The sequence below is a fragment of the Gadus chalcogrammus genome, chromosome 15 (genome assembly GCF_026213295.1).
Source record: "Gadus chalcogrammus isolate NIFS_2021 chromosome 15, NIFS_Gcha_1.0, whole genome shotgun sequence".
In the NCBI taxonomy this organism is placed as follows: domain Eukaryota; kingdom Metazoa; phylum Chordata; class Actinopteri; order Gadiformes; family Gadidae; genus Gadus; species Gadus chalcogrammus.
In genome coordinates, this window is record NC_079426.1 from 13367296 (window position 1) to 13389669 (window position 22374).

General features: G+C 45.8%; 1 protein-coding gene and 1 long non-coding RNA gene across 2 annotated transcripts in view; both read right to left on the bottom strand.

Annotated features, from left to right (window-relative positions):
• Positions 1 to 22374, bottom strand: part of LOC130405003 (collagen alpha-1(XIII) chain-like) — an 89648-nt gene that overhangs the window by 19335 nt on the left and 47939 nt on the right. The window contains 18 exon segments of the mRNA XM_056609956.1: positions 6263 to 6306; positions 8955 to 8999; positions 9113 to 9138; positions 9592 to 9609; positions 9735 to 9776; positions 10294 to 10463; positions 11417 to 11530; positions 11744 to 11805; positions 12993 to 13138; positions 14918 to 14944; positions 15269 to 15295; positions 15403 to 15429; positions 16863 to 16889; positions 17192 to 17218; positions 17696 to 17718; positions 17721 to 17730; positions 19525 to 19575; positions 21698 to 21725. Of these exon segments, the coding sequence (XP_056465931.1) occupies positions 6263 to 6306; positions 8955 to 8999; positions 9113 to 9138; positions 9592 to 9609; positions 9735 to 9776; positions 10294 to 10463; positions 11417 to 11530; positions 11744 to 11805; positions 12993 to 13138; positions 14918 to 14944; positions 15269 to 15295; positions 15403 to 15429; positions 16863 to 16889; positions 17192 to 17218; positions 17696 to 17718; positions 17721 to 17730; positions 19525 to 19575; positions 21698 to 21725 (914 nt within the window).
• On the bottom strand, positions 9117 to 10331 carry LOC130404181 (uncharacterized). Its single transcript, XR_008904198.1, has 4 exons — positions 10294 to 10331; positions 9735 to 9776; positions 9592 to 9609; positions 9117 to 9138 (listed from the first exon to the last, which is right to left on the bottom strand). It is a non-coding gene; the product is annotated as an uncharacterized LOC130404181 (long non-coding RNA).

Below are 22374 nucleotides of genomic sequence, written 5' to 3' on the forward strand. Positions count from 1 at the left end.
GGGTGGTGTTAGTGATGAAGAGCCAGAGCGGGCTCGCGGGTGACAGACAACACATGTTAGACAGAGGAACCACTGCACACTCAGAGCTGAATAACATCTGTAGCGGGAGCGTCCAAAGGCTTTATGAGTCATGTCAGCGTGGCTAATGACAGGAACCGCTCCTGTATCAAACTATCAGAACTACGACGCGTTCTGCGCTGCCTTTCTCTGTTAAAGGGAACAGTTTCCCCAGGTTACCCGCTGGGGTAGTGGGAAAGAGGTTTTTCATTAATGTTGTTGACTTTCTAGTATAATCTGTGTTAATCGAATTTGTTTACAATGGGTGCCACCAATTATGTTGTTTTGCTTTACATTGCTACGTCGTAGTTTGGCGGAATGAAGAGTATTTTGTCTACAAATCGTAGTCCAAACACAAAAAAGAATCAAGTGCCATTTGTCGAGACTTTGACGCCCTGGGCTGTTGGTTGTAGGGTGACCCATGGCACACTTTATAGAACAATGATTGTTGTTACTATACTGACATGGAAAGCGGGTTTCAGCGAAGGTTGGGATAAAAACAAACAACTCGGATGACCGTTCCATGCCAGGCCTACCCTGTAACCCCGTTTCCCTGGGATTCCGGGAATACCAGGGATGCCGGACATGCCAACTTGTCCCTTTGGTTCAGGGGAGGGGAAAATAGCGGGAAAATTGAAGTTACAACCACGCAACTTTATTAACAACAAAGAAAACAACAATCCTGTTTCTAAACTGCATGTACCTTTTGCCCAGGAACACCAGGAAAGCCTGATTCACCCCTACAGGGGTCACAGGTCCAGATAAAGGAAGAAAGAAGAAGAAGAAGAAGAAGAAGAAGAAGAAGAAGAAGAAGAAGAAGACGAAGAAGAAGAAGAAGAAGAAGAAGAAGAAGAAGAAGAAGAAGAAGGTGAGGGATTATAAAATGCAGAGAAGAGTTTAATAAGGGGTGTAACATCAAGAAGTATGTAATATGTGTTAATATTGAAAGCTACCACAATATATTTTGATAAAACACCATTCAAATCAAAGTCAACAAAGAGCTATAAATTCTTCACTAATCGACTAGAATTAGAGATCAACAGAGGTAAGGCAGGACGTTTAACTAGAGAAGGACAGAGCTGAAACCACACAAGAGTCCACGTGCGTGGGAACATGCGAGTTAGCTAAGCCCCGGCCAGGCAGTTACAGTGTGTGTGTTGAAAGGCAGGAGGAAAAACTGGTACAGATTAGAATCTGTCAAAAACAGTCACGTGATGATTAACCTTCTGAAATAGGTTTTGTATAAATAGTCGGCGACACACAGACACAAACACACAGACCCTCTAGTGGGTTATTAAATTGAACAGTGTGTTTGCCTGCCTCTTCATTTGGACGGATTAACGCGCAGGCGAGGTCGAGTGACGTACGCTCGCAGCTGCCATGTTGGATACACCGAGTACCAACCAAGTCGGCGACGAGGTTTCACTAACCCCGCATGCAGGTATGCTCCGCTACATGCTAACAGCCGTGCTCACAGTTCAAGGTCTATTTACGGACCCCTGTTGGGTCATCGGTTGGAAATACAAGGAAAGGAAATAAATTCATGCATCCACAACTCACTGATTGAGTATGGATGGGGAACTTTTTTGCTGATATTCATACACAGAGCTGCCACCCTCACGCATTGAACGAGAGACAAATGAGCCTGTTCACACACTCTCACGCCACTCTTTCTCACTGAAATCATGGCCAATTCTGCCGCAAACTTACAGACTGCTTTGAAAACATTTGGGACAGGGCTCCATAGTCCTCTACATTGGAGGCTTTCGTAATCTAAAATATAGATTCCTGAATGGTCGCTCCATGCAAGGGCCAAACAGGCCGGTGGACAATATTATGTTTCGATTTTTTTATAATATAACCTTGTATGCAGTCGATGCTTGTACCCAGGCTCGGACAGAGACCCATAAGCTCCAAGCTTTTGATTTTCGGTTTGAGAATTGTGGAAGCCCTATCGAACCGGGTCTCGATCCAAAAGATCTGTTATCATGGGTGGGTTAACCTAAAGGTTGTGATATGTAGCGGTAGTTGATCATAGTGAACATTGCTGAGGCAACATGGTGGGCTGTTTGTGGGCTGATGAAGTTATAATGATTCATAAAGAGGAAAAGTAGAACTAAACTAAAACACATGAGCTAAAATATCATCTCATTCCATTAAACTATGTCCCCTGAAAACTGTGCTTAGATAATCGTTGTTGAGTGAATCAACAACATCGATTTTCAGTTGCTTAATTGGGATGCAAAAAAAGTATCCTCTATCAGTGTATTTACTGAAAAGATTAATAAGCGTATTGTGTATGTATTGCATATTTATTTGTGTGTGTTTATTTGTGTTTGTGAGTGTGCACGATTGGTGTTTGTGTGAGTTTAGGCGTTTGCCTCGACAGTAATTTGTGTGTACGTTGGTGTCTGTACACAGAGTGCCCATGTCTCGTATCACTTGGTGGGTTCTCATAGAGACGTCCCGTCCCCTGCCAACTAAAACAAAACAGGAAATAGAGATTTGCTTTGATCTCCAGCTCCTCCAATCAGCCTCTAGTATTCCCTGAGCCCTCGTTTACCACACATGAACTTTGTTACTATATTGGTCCATCTCACCTTTCTCTGTCCTTTTCCTTCTCTCTCTTCCTCTGTAACCTTGCCTCTCTCTCTATCCCCTAACTGACACTCTGTGTTGTCGATTCCTCATCTCTCTCTCTCCCTCTCTCTCTACCCTCTATCTCCCCCCCTGCTCCTCTCCCCCTCTCCCGCCCCATTGATGTGTCCAGGTTGCTGTCAGCCCTACATGTACCTGCCATATGACTGGCATTGTCCAACGACGGGGTGATTTGATTTAATCGATTCGTTGATCCCTCTTCTGAGGACACTCCAACCTCCCTCTCCCCTCTCCCCCAGTTCCCCCACACCCCCCCCCCCCCATCCCTCCCCCGGTTCGGACGCGAGCTCTGCCATTTTGCAGGACAGCTCACCCCCTGAACGCCTGCTCGGTTAGGCAAGAGCTTGGGTAACTAGTGGTTAGGGTGCTAGAGGTCACATGCATCCAAAGGTTCGGGTTCAAACCCTGCTGTCCCATCCAGCTTACCTGCATGCATCCTTTGGCGAGTGAATACCATGACATGCATCTTCAATTCTAGCATAATGTCACTGCGGAATGAAAGCGTTCTTGCCTTAACCACCAAATATGTTCCCACCATAATAGTACACCATCAGTCAATTCCCTGAATTTGGCGAGGCGTGCGGTGCCCGTGTCCCGATGCCCTCTCTTTCCCGAGGAGGACACATCGACACAGGTCATGGCTGTCAAGAGTTTCCACCATAGCTCAAACCACAAATAACGTTTCTAAAGGAGACAGTTCTCTACACTACGGAATAAACAGTGAACTGCTACTCATTGGTTTGATTACGACAACTTGCGACTTCAGACAAACATCAGTCCACAGACAACTGTGCAGCCCATTACAGAAACTTAATAACCCAATATAACACCAGCCCACATAAGACCGGGACACACTGCAAACGCTAATTCACAGCATCCTCAGTTCTCCTCGATGTAAACTCCACATGGTCAGCCCAGCCATGGGTATTAACGCTGATGCCAAGTCCAGTCTGGCAGGGCCTCTCTTCCCCAGTGAACCAGGAGGGGAGAGCAGGAGAGCGGTCTGCTCACCGGCTCAGGGAAGACACAGGTTTTCAACCCCCGCCAGACTCCCCACGGTGCAACTCTCCGCCGAGGTTTCCGGCGCAAAATCCACTGGGGTTGTTCCCTCTGTTCTCACTGCTTCCTTTCTTTCATAATCTCTCTCCCACTTTCTTTATTGTTTTTCTGTTTCCTCCATCCCTCGCTCTCTCCTTTCCTTCTTCTCCCTACCTCACCTTCATTCCTTTATTTCCTTCCTTTCCGTCTTTCTCAGGCCCAAAGTTGCCAATTACAGGGGTGGAAATTGAATCGTTTCCTAAGACGGAACCATAAATATAAGAGGCCGAGTGGGTCCGGCGTCCAGACTGACTTCCGGCTCCTGGGGCCCACCAGCCTGCTCCCCCCGTGTGGGCAGCTGGTTACGAGGGGGGCCTCAGTAAGCACTAGAGGGTCTGCTGCCGGCTTGCCTGTCTGGGGACGCTGGGATACTGCTTGTGATGGCGCGGTACTAAGTGGGTTTGAAGCGGGTTTAGTGGTAGCTCACTCTGCGGTCAGGCCCCATATAGGATATTCCCTGTAAATACCAAAGTATTTTATTATTTGCCGTTTTTCTATACGTGGGAAGAGGGAAAATACCCTGGGCTGTTGTTGGGAAGAGCGAGCAATCCGAGCAAACCACTATTCCTGAAGGTGGCCATACCGATAACTTTGAAGGATGGGCTCTTGCTAAAGCACTTTCTCTTTGATTATAATACAATAAAAGCCCACATTGCTGCTTCCTGGGCATACCACACAATATTTCCGTTCCTGCCCACCTCAACCCACCCACCCATCTTCCATCTCTTTCTTTCCCTCTTCTCCACTCTCTCTCACGGCCCCCCCTTCACTATTTCGCAATCTTTCCCCCTTTCCTCTCTCTCTTCCCTCTCCCTCCCCCATAGGACTTAATGTAGAAAACATCCAAGGCTAGTGCTCCAGCTGCTACCGCTGCTAGCTGCCAGCGCTTCGGCGGAACACGGGAGCCGTTGCTATGGTTACGAATCCCAGGGGAGGCCCCTGGACTCGGTGAGACCTCAGGTTGAGGCCCTACTGAGTACTAAGAGGTCTGTCCTCACCCCTCCCGCCCCGTCCCCAATGCTAACCCAACAGTAGCGCTTCTGGAACACTGCGGTGTGGACGATAACCCTGCTATTGTAGACAGAGAGAGCTCATCCCCGATGCTAACCCAACAGCATCAATGCTGGAACACTGCAGGGCTATCGCTAAACCTGCTAATATAGACAGAGCTCACCCCTGATTCTAACCCAACAGCATCAATGCTGGAACACTGCAGTGCTATCGCTAACCCTGCTAATATAGACAGAGCTCATCCCTGATGCTAACCCAAAAGTAGCGCTGCTGGAACCCTGCTATTGTATAGACAGACAGACAGAGAGAGAGAGAGAGAGAGAGAGAGAGAGAGAGAGAGAGAGAGAGAGAGAGAGAGAGAGAGAGGAGAGAGAGAGAGAGAGAGAGAGAGAGAAGAGAGAGAGAGAGAGGGGAGAGAGAGAGGGAGAGAGAGAGAGAGAGAGAGAGAGAGAGGAGAGAGGGAGAGAGAGAGAGAGAGAGAGAGAGAGAGAGAGATAGAGCGAGAGAGAGAGAGAGAGAGAGAGAGAGAGAGAGAGAGAGAGAGAGAGGAAGAGATGCTACTATGTCTTATGGTAACTTTGATGTCTTTCAATCGTCACAGTGTCGTTAGGTAATTTAAATCTCCAAGACGAATCTAACGTGGTTAAATAATGGAACATTTTTTGAATTCCCACAGGAGAACCAGGATAAGTAACAAGCATAAGCAACAAGTCTGAGGTCCAAAAGGAGGTTTAAAACCATTTAATGTGTCTGCTCTTCTGTGAAGTTAGAAGCTGTATAATCAAATATTGTATATTAGTATTATAATAATATACAATTATTGTAATTTGGTACTGTGTTTCAATAAGAGAAACAAGACTCAGACAGACAAACCATTAGTTGAGATTGACCAAGTTAGACATAAATAAAGACATGAGTTAACCTGAAGTTGTTGAACCTGGAGCACACGTATCTACATTGGCTGAACCTTTGTACAGTTAATCATCTAAATATAGTCCAAAGACTGAGTAAGAGGGGTTCAAGGCTAAGGCAAATGCATTGAGGGCCGTAAATAAGACTTAACTTGACTTAACGGCCTGTGTATGTCTGATGGGAGGGAAGGGCGTTATTTTATTTAGACAGGCCAAACCAAATCAGGTCAATGATCGTTAAGAAATATAAATTATCCACTCTTTTTGAATTTGAATTTTTAAACAGATAGTAAAAAAATATATTTCACAAAAGGCACTAAGTCTCTTTGAGAAAAAGCACTCTCAGCGAGAAGGTCAGTCCAACTTCAGGTCATTCCCCAGGCAGCCATGAGTGGATTAGGGGCTACATTCCCTCCGGCCGGGGCCATCCATCCTGCGACCATGCATGTCATCGCCTCGAGACTCCCCCCCACACCACCCCACCCCCACACCGGCATGCCACACGCAACGCCAGCCTCTCCAAATACCTGCTCTCCCTTCCCTCCAGGGATACCCTTTCTCCCGCTCGTCCCTATAGAACAAAAACGGACGGAGACGTCGTTGGAGATAACACACACACACAACACACTGTGATGTGAAGAGCAGTCGACATGTCCCAGGGCTGCGGGGGGGGGGGGGGGAGTACTTGCTCTCACCGTGCACCTGCCGAAAAGCTACATCAATAATTCCCCTCAGTTTTCCTTTTGGTTTGTCTAAAAAACGACGAAAGCTTCCAGAACCATCCATCATGGGGGGCTCCCATCGTCGGGGTCGACGGGGACCCCAGCCTGGCCGCTTTTCAAAACGACTATTCTGTTTAAAAGTCTGGACAGAGTGACGGACACGTGGTGGTGGTGGGGGGGGGGGGGAGGAGGCTGAAGGTGTCCGTAGTGCATGTTGTTTGAAGTCGTTTTTTGATGAAGGCAACCAGACAGGGAAGAGCCCCCCCCCCCCAGCCCCCCTCCACCACCGTTTGTCTACTTCCCAAATACTTAAGCAGAGACCTCTACGTAATCCGCAACCTGTAGGCACAGTCTGCTGGTCGTAAATACGTGAAAACAGGCGTGTTTGATCTTTTGTCAGACAGTCAGCAAGTAGACAGAGCTGCACTGAGGATGACCACCCGTCCGGCTGGTGGATGCAAAACAAATCAACGCCACTATCACTGCCCTGATGATATACAGTGTATCCATAAAGCATGCTGCAAAATGTTTTTACCTGGATGCCTTGATCTCCCTTTAATCCCTGTTAGAGTATAACATAAATAGAAAGAAAAAGAAAACGGTCAGTCCTGCATCACAAAAAGATGTATAAATAAAATAAACAAGGATTATTATTTTTTTTAACAATTTAGTTTGAATCAATATCGTTGTGTTCCACAAGATGGCGCCATAGCCCTCAAACCACCACCACAATAAAGTTTTCGCTGCAAGGCTCCAAGTTTGTACTTTATACCGTAATCAAAGGAGCAGCTGACTTGCAAACTATATTTGTGCTTTCCAAGACAACTTGCCAGCGAATATTATTTATTTAAAATATATAAGGAATATCTAACATCCCTTCTGAGTTATTATTTGCCCAGGGATATGTTCCGGAATAAAAGTCAAATCAATGATTATAAAAAGGAAAATGGTTTAGAATGAGGACATAACGTATCTGTGTATCTGTATTTTATTTGAGCCGTAGAAACAGGAATTTATTCCTCATAAGAAGGGAGCAGTTAGCTCATGGAAAGAAAAAAACCCTGAGAGAGAGCGCGAGAGAGAGAGAGAGAGAGCGCGAGAGAGAGAGAGAGAGAGAGAGATAGGAAGATTGTGCTTTAACGTTTACGAGGCAATAATCCGAACGGAAGCTCAAAGCTGTGCAGTGAAGGAGGGGGCCATGATGTTTCTAATAGAAGAAGGAAAAGAAAAAAGAGATCCATGGTGGATCCAACCTTAAGTCTTAGCCCAATAAACGCTGTGAGGGAGTACGGTGTCATGGATAGGGAGGGTTGTGGTTTGGGTCACGACAGCGCTGGTAAACACAGTCTGACGATGGCCAGATGGCCAAACCCGGTGGTTTATATAGCGAGAGGAGAGCCGCAGCTGAGGCTGACCCTGAGAAAGATGGGATAGTAGAGACAAGGAGGAGGTGGTGGAGGAGGAGGAGGTGATGGTCGGGGTACATTGGACTCAAACCACCCCCCTCTCCTCCTGTTTTCATCTTCATCCCATATTACTCCATTGTCCATCTATATCATTTTGCATCCCTCCCCTCCTCTTTCCGTCTCTCTCCTCCTATCCCTCCCTCTTTGATGACTCATTGTATAACTTTCTCTGCGCTTCTCCCTCTTCCTTGCATCAATGCACTTTATTTTTTTACCTCCCACACACAATCTCCCTCTCTCTCTCTCTCTCTCTCTCTCTCTCTCTCCCCCTCTTTCCCTCTTTCGTCATGCGCTGTGGTGGTAAGATAGGAAGGGAACAGTTGCTGTGCCAGTCCGCATGAGCAACCATGTGTTTGCATGCCTGTGTGTGTGTGTGTGTGTGTGTGTGTGTGTGTGTGTGTGTGTGTGTGTGTGTGGTGTTTGTGCGTGCGTGCCCTCCAGAGGAGGCCAGGCAGCCCAGGCCTGGTGGGGTTCGCACGTCTCCTCCGCACCCCCAGGTGAAATCCAGTAAGCCGGCACTGCTGGCGTGTGGCCCCTCTGTGTGATGTGTGTGTGTGTGTGGTGTGTGTGTGGTGTGTGTGTGTGTGTGTGTGTGTGTGTGTGTGTGTGTGTGTGGTGTGTGTGTGTGTGTGTGGTGTGTGTGTGTGTGTGTGTGTGTGCATTTCAATGTGTGCGTTTGTCTGTGTGTTTGTCAGTCTAGTCCACAGACAGAACTAAGCCACAGCAGCGACAACAACCTCTGACTTCTCAGAGTGTGGTCTTGTGATCAGCACTTTACCCCACAGAATGCACAGCAGCTGAGGACCAGTATTTGTGAATACTCAAGAATATCTGGTGTATATTTGTTTCTAATATAAGTATCTGCGGGGGAAGGATAGTAAATTTGATAGGATGTTGGACTGCTGGCCGAAAGGTTCTGGTTTCAACCCCATAATGTTCACACTGGCAGGACTCTTAGAGCAAGCTTACCTGCTCTTAACAACATTTATCATACATCGATCTAACAAGCACACAGAACAGGTGTAGCCTACCTGTAGGCCTTGAGGACCGACCGGGCCAACGACTCCTTGGTCACCCTGGGGAGAGATGGAAGGACGATCAGTTTGAGAAGAAAGAGAGATAAGGATGTTCCATCATTCTTGCCAATGGGTAATTATATGTGTAATTGTATGGAAGACTTGGAACTTACCTTTGCCCTGGTACTCCTGCTTCACCCTATAATGAGAACATCCATTAATAGTTGACTCTCCATTAGGAACACTTGGATAAACATCTACTGCAGACTTTAGAAGGACTTCAAAGTACTTTACTTTGAAAAGGCTGCAGTCATTTAAACAAAGTTTTTTTTTATAAACCACTGATAAAGTCTTAATTTCAGAACATTATACTTTGAAAGATTTACACAACTGCCATTATTTCAGTGTAAGGGAATTATATTCATACAGCCATTGTCTCGAAAGTTTAATAGCTTGAGAATTACATTCCTGCATAATCCCACATAATATATCCCAGTTGGTTCAATAGTGGGAAATATAGTCTGATTCAGTCCAAAGGAAACCAGGCCGATTCTAGTAATACGGTGGTGTGTGGTCAGAGTCGGACACATTCTGAACACTTTCTGTTTCATCTTTGCTGTGGTTACCCCGTTGGAACTCAGTGTGTGCTTACCTTCATTCCTGGTATTAACTGTGGGGGAGGAAAAACAAACCAAGAGAGAACTGTTAAATGTCAGTGTGTTTTACACAATGGGAACATGGAGAGAAACAATTGGATAAAGGAAGGATTTGGCTGAGACCGAAATTTCTACTCACCCTTGGATCTTTCCCTGGCTTCCCGGCTTCGCCAGGTTTTCCCTAATAAAACAGACACCACGACTTTATAGAGGAGCGTTAAGCAGAGGTAACCCACGTGTGATAACTGGCAAAATAAACCTGCTATGTATGTGAGACCATAGTGGTATTCTGCATACGTTTATTTAAGGTTATGCAGATGTTTTTCCCGTGTTAAACCATTAACAGCTCAAATTAATTAGGATTAGACATTGAGTAATGGTCTTTGAGCTGAAATCATGGCATTGAGAAATGGCTCAAAGAGTTGGAGAGCTTTTAACCTTGCTTAGAATAGGACTTTGTAAGACATAATATTCAGCTTGCTCCAAGTTCTGGGTTTGGACCCCAGTGTCTACAGTTAGACTACACACACTGGGGTTTGAACCCAGAACCTTACTGGGGGTCAAACACCCTAACCACCAGTGTTCCCCCAACGAAACCAGTGCAGATCGACCATCCAGTTGTTAGTTTGTACAAGCTTTTACAAGGTCCACCTGGGACCAGAGTCCAAGTGATCCTAAGTCGCTGCCCGGGTTCTTACCGGTGGGCCGCTGACTCCGCTCAGGCCGGGGTCCCGGGAGCCCGGGAGGTCCCCGGGGGGCCCTGGGCTCCTGGTCTCGCCTGCTGAGAGACCTACAGTTACAATCTGCGCGCGGGGCCCGCTGATGGACCATGCCACGCAACACAGCACCACCACGCCGATCCACTGCACTCCATGCCAGCACAAGAACGCCACAGGTCACACGGCCACACACATACACACACTGCATGTGGAGCGTGTAGGAAGTTATGCTTTGCAGAGCAACGTTAGCCAGGGAAGCGAGACAAGCAGGTGAACAAGGCACGTCATTGTTTTTTCACTGAGCAACCTTGTTTGGAGAGACTGGCACTGGGGATAGCATGGATAGTTTATTGATGGAGGCTTATCTTAGTGAAGGGACATTCAACCGCTACATGTACCTTTATCTTAGTGAGTGGAACATCACTGCTACATGTCCCTTATCTAAGTGAGGAGACCATCACCGCTACATGTCCCTTATCTTAGTGAGGAGACCATCACCGCTACATGTCCCTTATCTTAGTGAGGGGATCATCACTGCTACATGTCCCTTATCTTAGTGAGGGGATCATCACTGCTACATGTCCCTTATCTTAGTGAGGGGATCATCACTGCTACATGTCCCTTATCTTAGTGAGGGGACCATCACTGCTAACATGTCTATCTACCTAGTGGATTTCTAGCCATGACTTGGGGAAAGAATCTTCTATTCATGTCTATGTGGCTGAAAGCTGTCCATGGAGATCAGCACATTTCCGACTGAAGAGCTTAATTCACGTCGACAACAGGATCTAAAAAGACCAGAATGGGCTACCAGAGAAATAAGTCCACCAGTAGAAAAGCCCACCATTCTACATCTCTCCCATTCCTTTGTTTGGGTTCTAGAGAGCTATCGCTAACACGAGGGCCTTTATCATGTGTAGTCTGACTACTGGTAATAAAAACCCAAACAGTACGTCTGGAAAGATTCAACGTCTGCTCGGTTTGAAGGCAGGAGCGTTTTCTCACATGGCTAGAACCCTAGTCCTCACAAGCATAGTATTCATTTACACACACAAACACACACACCGTACACAAACACACACACGCACGCATGTGTTCTGACTTATGAGGACTTTCAAGTGGAGGACTGGCTGGCCGTGATCCAGGCGCAGTGTAATCACGCCGTACAGTAGCCCTGGATCAGCAAGTGTTGCCAACTCCGGCACCATGTCTTTTCCTTGAGATAATCCGGAACATATCCGTCCACGTTAGATTTATATTCCATCATTTCCCTCCCCTACCTAGTGGTCTATGGCTATGATTTATGCCTGTGTGTCTGTTCAATGAGCACATTCCATTCAGGGTACAGAAGATTGCTTCCACACAGCGGGCCTTTTAGAAAACAGTCAAGGGGTGGTATTTCCTTTTCCTCTACGGTTTCTCCCTGTACCACAGTGCAATGCTTTGTCTCCAAACAAGGTATTCTGTCCTGGCACAGAGAAGACAGCACACCTGGGGGGGTGGGGGGTGGAAAACAGATGGAGGGCGGATGCCAACAGGGGTCCACCTGTGCTAGGGGCCCTCCTTGGTCAGGGGCCAGCATGGCCACCTTTCCAGCTCTTTCATAGGGACGGACATAAGTGTTTGATGGCCGGATCCGGTAAGAACCGATGCTAGATTGTGTGTGGTCCAAACTTTGTTTTTCTTCTTTTTGATCTACTATGCAGATTTTTATCAAATAGTAAAAAACCTTTCCAGCTTTTCTCAGGGGGAATTTCAGACTAAACTAAATGGGCCATGAAGCATTCTAATGAGTATATTACCCTGAGCATATGAAATGGTCTCCTTTGAGTCAAGTATTATGATTAATGTAATCATAATTGATTCATCTTGAGATCAAAGGAAGATTAATGTGCTTAAGATGTGTTGGTCTTAGGGTTAGCTACCCAAAATGAACCCCCAATATCATAAATTCTCCAGGGGTTCCACTGCAGTTTGACCATCACATCGACGGGGTCAGAGGTCGCGGCTGGCTGACGGCGGTTGGCATCCTCAGGTTGGTAGTGTTGGTGCAGGGGGTTAGGGTTGGGGTTAAGGGTAGTGGGGGTTTAGGGATGGGGGGGGGGGGGGAAGGGGGGAGTATGGGGAGCAGAGAGAGCTGTACCTTCAGACGCTTTAGGATTAGAGGGCTTATGGACGGCATGTTGCGCACAGTGATGGGCAACATCTGCCAGGGAGGGAGCAGGTTGGATGGGAGGCGGGGGAGGCGAGGAGGGTGGGAGGAGAGGAAGAGGGGTCACAAAGCACAGGTGGCCAGCGGGGGCCAAAACGTTCACGGGTCAAAGGTCACCGGGAGGTCATGGAAAGGAAACGGGTGGCGAGGAGGAAGAGAAGAGGAGGGAAGAGAAGAGGGAGGGGGAGGGGGGAAGAGAGGAGAAGAAACAACAGAAATCAACATGAGAGTGAAAAATAAGAAATTGCCGAAGTACAGAGGAACGAATGCTCGGACAGAAAGAAAGCGAGAGATAAAAAAGAAAGACAACGCGAGGTATTGCCGATGCAATCTAGAGGCCGGATAAGGCTTGAGATAAGAAGGGTTGATTTGTGACTGGGCAAGAAATTAGATTTCTTCGAGAAATGATGTGATCTGTGCTTTACGAAGCCACAGTCCTACATCAACCCCTCATCTCTCAGGTTGCCACCCTAACCGGCCTTTAGGTCGAAACACAGTGGAGATCAAGTGGAAGACAGCCTTGCCACAAAGAGAGCTGTGCAGCACAGCGCAGAACACGACCAGACTTACTGTGGCTAACTGTCCAGCACACGGCTGTACAATACGTCGCTTCTGTTGAGACCACCAGCATCATCAGTTTACAGTTTAGAGAGAAGTGGGGGGAAAGGTACTTCCCCACTGTTAACCACTGGAGTCATTTTGTTCCACCGCCACTGGGCTGAGTGAGCTGCATGCTTCTTGCCTACTTTTTACATACGGTACATATTTCCAGCATTGTTCTTTCTAAGACACAGGAATAGTGCAGCCTTCAATGATAAATAGTTTTAAGCATCTTGACTAAATTGTACATTTAATCAAACAATTCAACGTTCAATAGCCTCCACATTGAAGGTGCATTCATAAGGAATATATAAAGTATGTTCAGAAGATTATACAGGGAAGAACATATATAAGTAATGGGGGGTAAAACATACAAAAAGTAGGCAAAACTGCCGCTGTATCCTTTAACCGTTTCCCACTGTCCACCAAATTCACTAACATGAACATGGTTTACAAAGTTACACAAGAAAGTGCTACAATTCAGGAATTGATGGTATTGCAAGTTGCATTAAAAAGAGCAGCATTTTGCTCAATTGAAACTGAAAAAGGAGCAATTGTTATTCTCCATTTCAGTTTGGCTTGGTCACTTTTTAGCAGTGGAGAGCAGAGGGTACAGGAGCATGGGCTCTCTTTGCGGCAGGACTGGGTTAATCCACCTGGAGGATGTGGGGGTGTTTTCAGGCTCCCACAAACCTTGAACACCAAAGGCTGGCTGGAGCGCATGGGCAGCCATGGTTTTCAGGGGAAGGTCCTGGACAAAGAGCTCCTACATAATCAGGCAGGTGGTCATTTCCAACGCAACCAAAGGAGTCCCATCGTTTTTTTTCTACCATGGTTTTATACTAAGGGTGAGGAGTGATTGGTTCTATGGTTGGAAATGGAGGTTCTTTGACAGAAGGATCAATATATAATGTTATGAAGGACCCAAAGGGTCATGTCCAAGAACTGACCGTACCCTACGCCTACCACTCACTTCATACTACCGACCCTACCTTTACCAACGACTCGTCACAACTAACCCTACCTTACCGACCCACTCACCCCAAATGAACAGCATTCCCAGGGAGTCACTATAAATAAATGACTTGCTACTCTGTTTACTTCCTCATCCCAAACCACCTACACCTCTTCCCCTGGTCCAGCAGTCTGAGATGCATACGACAACATAATGCTCACAATAACAACCTCTGAAGGGAAAGCTTTCCATGTGCTCTTGGATGTTATTTTGGAGTTCACTTAACTGGTAGCAAAATAAAAAAAAAGAATGCCTCCACAGCAAGGTTGCTTAATAGCTTGAAGGTGAAATTATGCCCCAAATCGACCTAGCTATCAGAGTTGGGTCGGGTGAAAGAAAATTAAAAAAAAAACTCTCACACTGGAAACTCCTATTCCTGGCACTCGCCTCACACTGGGCCCTTATCACATCTGACTTGGCTGCTCCGTGAGCCTGCCAGTAATTGCCTTGTTTTCCCTGAAACAGCAGAGTGCCGGAGACGCTGGGGCCAAACTGGATTGCCCTCACTGCCTCAAACTCACTCTCTCTTCTCTCTCATGTGCTACTGATCACAAACTAATTCGTCCGTCTAGACCGTGCTTCTGGTTGTTTTATTCTTCTTGTTCCTCTTGTCTTCCAAAGGTCCCTGCGTTCTGCACCATGAGTGCAGACTCCACTTCCATGATGGAAGCCAAAGAATGGAAGAGGTGAACAGGAGATGCATATGGGAGATTGGGGGAATATTTTGGTTTGGAACTGAATACCAAACATGGAGATCAGAAAGAACGATGTCTTACCCTGTGTGAGTAGTCTCCGCAGACACCCTGGAGAGAGAAGATAAACAGAAGATTAGTATTTTGTTATTGTATGTCTGCTATAGAGTTCAGGTCCTTCTCCATAGACTGTAATCACCTAGAGGCCATATTGGTTAGTCGGTTGGGCTAGCCTGATAGGATCTTTGGGAAACCGTGACAACTCAATGGAAATGCATTCTAATGGCTACCTGGGCGAGGAAATGGAATGCAGAACTAAAAATAACGCATTGAGTTGTCATGGTTTCCAAATATTTGTTGGGTTTCCACACCCAACTAACCAATATGGGCCATTAATAGAATAAGTTATATTCTCATGTGCAACAGATCACTGACCTTCTCTCCTTTAGGTCCATGGTCACCCTAGTAGAAGAAACATAAGTTTGAATTAATATCTAACAAACAAACTGCAAAGTACTGATAATAGGGTGAAAAGTCAAAGACGATGCTATTAAACGTTTAAAACTTACTGGGAGCCCCGTCAGCCCTTTCTGACCCTGAAAGAGGATACAAGAGTCAAGCAAAGCGATCCGTGAACTGGGAAACAATAAAGAGCCATCCCCAAGCGGCAGGTCGCCTGGACCAAGTCCATTCTAATCACTGGTCCTGAACTGAGCGATTCAGTAGGACTTCCCAGCGGCTCCTGGGGTGTGCTGCTCTCCTCATCTGTCAGAGCCTTGCCACAGCCTTGATTAATGGACCCGAGGAAGCCAGGGCCCAGTTGGATACATACCAGCCCACAGCGGCACTCAGGTGACCCTCCACCTAAGAACCCACCCCACAGCTCTGAAAACCGACCCCACCCAACCCCACGTCTGGGAACATTCCCCAAGGCTACCTGCCTTGATGCTCCGTGCATACTGCTTGACGTCCCCTCAGGCGGGGGCAGGGAGCGGGTAGGAAAACCAGCTCATTATAGTGTCGTTAACCATCCCTACGCGTTATTTTAGCCAGACGCAGATGTACACCTACTGGAAGACTGTGGTGTTTTCACTGGAGGTCAACAGTTTCTCCGGATTCTCGCCAAATGGGAGCCCACCGGTGATGTGGGTCAGAATAGGCAAGAAAGAAACCCCCCCCCCCCCCCCCCCCCCTTCTCAAAACATACCTCATTTCCCCCCACACACAGAATAACTTCCCACTGTCTCACAAGACTAATGCTCTTTAAAACAGCCATCCCGGGGAAAAAAAGGTTGAACTACCCGAAGGAGTGACAGAAAACAGTTCTGTCAATGTCTGAAAAAAGCTCACACCACAGAGCATTCAGGGCATTTTCCCCTTCTTCTATAAATATATCTTTATTGAGGTTGGCAAGAGGACCGACTTCCACGATCCAAGTCTGCTAAAAGAAGTGCTATTTCTCCGGTGGCCAGCAAGGCATAAGTGGGTGTTTGTGACAAAATAAGTCAACGCAAAACCACATCGGCTACTCTAATAGGGTGATATGATATTCTTCAGAACTTAATACCGTCTTAAACTGTTTATTCAATACAGAGGTGCTCAGGGGAGTTTTTCAATGGTAATGCAGCACATCATTTGAGTGGGTTGCTTTAGAATTCATCGAAATTCAAATAGTAAAAATACACAACATGAATTAGATCAAGAAAAGTAACACATGACCGGTTTTTCAAAAGCCTATGTTAGAAAAATAACAAAGAGTTGCACAAACCTGAAAATATAGGATCAGGTCTATTCTGAAGTGTGTCTGGTCATTTCCTTATTTTACTAAAACAGCCCTGCTATCCTATTACCCTGTCCACAAATGAGGCCGCTACTTTTGTTTTCCAATGATTATGTGTGGTCAAACACTGTTTTTTTTATAATATGATACCTTAATAGAACATTAAAAATAATTTAACTTGTCAAAGCTCGTAATAGGCCTTATATATATTTTAGTTTTTTGGAGGTTTTGGTCTTGAGAAAAGCTTACCATGTCACCCTTCTGTCCATTCTGTCCCTGTGATAGAAAACAGTGATCAACGGCGAAGAGTTAAAGTGATTCAAACACAGATACCTGGCCTTGATTTTCCATAGGAATAACTTCCTAGAAACATAAATGACATCTAAACAGTGCCCTGTAATGGCGGTAATGATACTAATAGAGATTTTATGACTGAAATGACTACAATCATTCTTAGCCTAATTATGATCATTACGGCCGTAGGTTGATGAAACCGGGAACTAAAGTAGCAAAGTCATTGACTCAATTATATCATTATTATCATTATAACATATCTGAGAAAAAGAGAAAAAACTCACAGTCTTGCCATCCAACCCGATTGGACCCTAGCATGAAAGAAGACAGAGTAAGAAGCAAAAAGAAGAAAAATCATAGCACAATCTGCTAGCATTTTTTATTGTAAAATCCATATTTTCTTTTGCATTTGAAGAGCTGGCATTTTGCACTTTTACTCTTTTGTAATTTAGCAGACGTTTTTATCCGCATAGACCTACAGTGACTAAAGCCCTTCCTTTTTAATAATAGAAAGGTGACGTGCTTAAAAATGTCACGGGTAAATAATTATTATTTTCTTTCAAAAAGTGGTTTGAATTAAAGACAAGACGTCACGAAGAGACCAACACATGGACATTCAATGACATTACCTTCAAGAAGGCAATACCAGGAACAAGAATACTGTTGAGGGTTTTGAGCTGATCTCTAAAACAAACTTCCACTCTCAGTGTATTGTCACGGTGGCCCCTAACCCTAAACCTGCATCTTAAGTGTTGTGAGGCAGATGAATGACACAAGTGTTCACTTACTGGAAACCCTGGGAACCCGCGGTGCCTGGCTGGCCCTAGGAAAACACAGAGCACAAACAGAGATGATGTGTTTTTGGAGGAGCACTTCTCTCGCAGATTGACGTGGAGATCTCCCCCTCAAAAAAACTCTGTATGCGGAGCTAGACCTCAGAACTCTTGGTGCCCCCCCCCCCCCCCCCCCAACCCAATACCACCACCACTCCCCATTGCCCCCCCCCTCCAAGGCAAAAACCCCGGGCAGGCCAGTAATTGACTTGGACAGCGGGAGTGATACTGCAGCCCATAGGGGGAACAGTCAGTTTTCTTTTTAGGAAATCAGTTGAAACACAAAACCTGCAAAGAAATAGATGGGGGCAAGAAGCACAGATTTTCTTCTTCCTTTGCAGGCTTAATAAAGATGGACTGCTGCACGTTATGCCTGGCGACAGGGAGGAGTTATTCCACGTCAATAATGATTAGACAACAAGCTTGGAGTAGTCAGAGTGGATATTCAGGAGGCTACGACTCGGTCTGGTACAAGACTTTTAATATCCTAGGGGACGAGAAAGAGACAGACAGAGAGAGAGAAAGAGAGAGAGACAGTGAGAGAGAGCAGAGAAAGGGAGGAGAGTGTTTCTACAGACAACAACATAAAGGTAAATTACAGAGACGGAGAAGGGGTTCAGCTAGTGAAACAGATTGTATTTCTTTGACCAAAGGGAAACTTATTAGGATCGTTGTCTGGGTCTACCAAGGCAGGTTCAGTCTGCTGTCCAAGTATCGAAATAGCACAACTTTATTGCTACCATCTTTCACAGAAAGCTTGCATATTGTTTGTTTTTTGAGACAGAGAGCAAGGAGGATTTGATGATGTAAGGCATTTGATTACGATTATTGGTACTATTTTACTTTTTTGACACTGAAAATGACAACTTGGCACAGATGCTGTGGCCTGTTGCCAAAAAAGAGAAATATTAATAATCTCACTTAAAACAATAAACTATGCTTTGACAGCTTCTGTCTGGCTGTGCTTTATTTTGAGGCTCCTCCTCTGTCTCACTTCCTGCCCGGTCTGCTATGCATTAGAAATGCCAATTACCATTCTGGAAGGGCTGGCACAAACGGCCATGCACTGCTATAACCACTGATTTAAAAAACACATGTTTGCCTCACTTAAGTGGCCAGACGATTGGCTGTTCTAGTTAAAAAAAAAAAGAAGTTAAAAAAATTGAACATTATGAAGAAAACTTCTTCAAAGTTAAAGCCAGTCTAAGGATATTAATGTGTCATTATAGTCGTCATATCATTACTCCATTATTGCTCCATTGTATATTTCTTCTTTGTCCGAAAGAAAAAGCAGACAGAGATGCAAAATTATCCAAAATTTAAATCAAAAGCTTAATGTCATGTACAAACACAGAGGTTTCTAGTCTTGCTATGCCTGGATACCTTTACATTTCCTTAGATTGGTCCTGGAGAAACTTCCTGATTACTTCCTGATTCAACAGGCATGAGTGATTGCCATAATCACAGGCAGGGCAAGGCACACGACATTGGCAATCATCTTTACATCTCATAATTTGATTTAGGATGTTGTTGAGTGAGAGGAGGAGAGAGAGATAAAGAGATAAAGAGAGAGCGAGAAAGAGAGGGTAAAAGGGAATGAGCGGAAGAGAGACAAAGAATTGAGAGAGGGAGTGTAGGAGAAGGATAAAGAACCGGAGTATGCGAGACAGAGAGACAAAGAGTGTGTAAGAGCAGGAGAAAGGAAAAAAAGGAGACACTGATTGAGAGACATAGGAGTAGGGGATTAAAGGTAGTTGTGATTACAGTAGAGGGGATACACTTACAGGAGGTCCCCTCGGCCCGATGATGGACAGCCCAGGCTCGCCCGGTGCACCCTGAGAAGAGAGAGAGTCACGGTGAGGAGGCCGGACAAGGATTCAGGGACACAAAGGAAACAAACTCCTCCATTCTGCCCTCTTGCCGATCTCCGCAGACTCCCATTAGGGCATATTTGCGTAGTGATGGAGGGAGAGCGTTGTTTCTTATACGGTGATATATGTTGACAAGACCTCAAGGAAAAATCCATCTACCACCGTAGATTAGAGTTATGGTGCTTCCAGCTCCTAAAGACATAAACACTTCTCCTCATCCTATTACCGAGTTGAGGGACATGCCGGCGTTAGTGGTCAAGTTTACTTTGACTTTCGGCCCAGAGCAGAAGGAGGTTATGATTTTAGGAGCCACACATTAAGACTCAGAAGGTTAGGCCCACTGCTGTGTTTACAGTGGGAGACTCACTGGGCCCTGGCCTCTGTCTCAGCCTACTGCTACACGTCGAGGACCTCCCTCCGCCGCGCAATCACACAAACCACCGAGACAAGACCAGGTCCACCTCCGGTTACCAGCCACTTTATCTAATTAGCTTCTGTCCCTCCTGATGAAACTCTATCACGAGGACAGAGCCGATGGCAGCGGCCATCCATCACACAGGGAACTGGCTGATTCTTCAAGTTTCTGAACAATATACCAACTATGGGAAGGGGAAATGCTTCCTTTTGCACTCTCGGTTTGATGAATCGGTTGGGAGCTATGATGGGAAAGGTCGAAACCCTGCTTCAATGGAGTGGCGAGCAGGGGTCTGGGTAACCGTAAACCTGGTTGGTCATCTTACGGCGCGGTGCGAGCAGACAAGGGAAGATGTGCAAATAACTTTGGACCTGGCTTGGATTACTGTGGTGGGGGCAGCGAGGTGAAACACGGCAGAAATAGATCAAAGACCAAAACCAGCAGCCAAAGCACAGAGATGCACACACTGGAACCAAGCGCTGTTATAAGTGGGAAGCGAACAAAGAAATCACTGATTTTATTTAGCCTGAAAATGAAATCGTCTCCGGCCTGGGAAAACATAAAAGTCAGGCTGTGGGTTTCTGTCGCTCATAGCCTCAGTTTTCCCTCTTATCCTGCTTGCGTTTACAAGTTGCTTGGCACACAATGCCGTGCTTTGAAACCCACAGAAGCAGTTTTATAAATATGACGTTTAAATGAAAATATGCCTTTTCTCTATGCATGTCTGGCAGAGTATTGCTAAATATATGTGCTGCTGTCAGATTTTCATTGATTCACTCTACGACTTCTCCAGCCTCTCGTTTGGCAGTTAATGAGCTAACCACACAATAGTAAAGGGGTCCCGTTATTAAAACTAGTGCCTAGGAATGGGATGCTTCTGGAAGTTAAGAGAATGTTATGAAAACAAAAAGAGTTTAGCCTCCCAATAAAAATCCTCTGTTATCACATGCCGTGGATGACTCACGCCCATCTCATTTTTCATATTATTTTGAATTATCTAACAAACCGTGGAAGTATATGAACATATGGCGACCCTGGCACAGCCGCGAGCCATGAACATGCGCCCTCCCCTGGAGAGAGAGGATATGGCCGCATTTGTGTTTTGAAAATGTTTTTCTCATGGATTGTACGTTGTATAACTTTCCTCCCATGTCACAATGCTTTTTATACAGTGTCTGAAGTCTCCCTGTTAGGAAGGATACAGAACCTTTATCTGTATGCAGCGCATGGATCTACCAAAAACCCACCACCCATCGTTTCCCATCTCGCCATATTCTCAAGTGACTGGCTATTTAGGTGGCAGTGCACTCTGACCTTCTGAAGCTAATCCTACTGATGCAAAAATACCCTAAACAAAACAGGACACAGGGATCCTCACAGATCACGTTGACTAGTCGCCCTGCAATTTCAGTGTAGACCAGGTATTCCTCAACTTTGCATCGCGGGACCCAAAATAATTCGAGTGTGTCAGTTGGAACCAACCGTTTGCTAGAGAGCTTGAGGTTGTGCGCTCTTGAGTGTTTTCAGGCCAGGACACAACTCTGGATCACAACTCATTTTGGGCCCCCGACCGTAGTTTCAGAGACCCTGGTGTAGACACTTGGCAGACATTGAGCAGACATTGAGCAGTAGTTGGGTGCTAATGCTAAAGCTAGGTGCTCCTACACTTACCTTCTCCCCTCCGTGTCCTTTTAAAGCCCTGGGTTGAATCACAGCAGACAGTCGCATGCAAAGTTCAGGGAAAAAATAGGAAGAGGGAGGGAGGGGGGGAAGAAGATAAAGATATGGAGAGGGAGATGTAGAGAGAGAAAGAGAGAGGGAGAGGATCCAGTATTAGATACATTAAAAGGGGATCTATGAAACATGCAGAGATGATCAATGGTTGTGGAGGTGGTTTGAGTTTGAGGGGACTGTTGTGGTGGCGTAATGGGTGATGCTCGTGTTGGAGGTGTGGCATGTAAGAAGTGGAGAGTGTAGTCTCAGGACAGGCTATATTTCTGACAGATGCTAAGAAAAGAGAAGCAATATATCGACAACTAGCTTAGGCTCACAAAGCACCCGAGCCAACCCTAGCTGGGATATGAGCTGTTACTTGGAAAGGCGCTCCGTTGAACACCAAGTTCAACGTTGTTTCTTTGCCCAAGAATTTCGAAAGGTACTTAGTATTCTGCATATTCTCATAAAATAAACTCTGATCTTTTATTTTACATTTGGATTTTCTTTCCCGTCAATTTCTTCTAATTGTGACAAGTAGCACACAATTGGGTTCTATGGATCAAAAGGGAACTCCAGTGTCTCTTCTAGCCCACCACAATGGACTTAGATAGCTTATGTGTTGTGCAATGTAG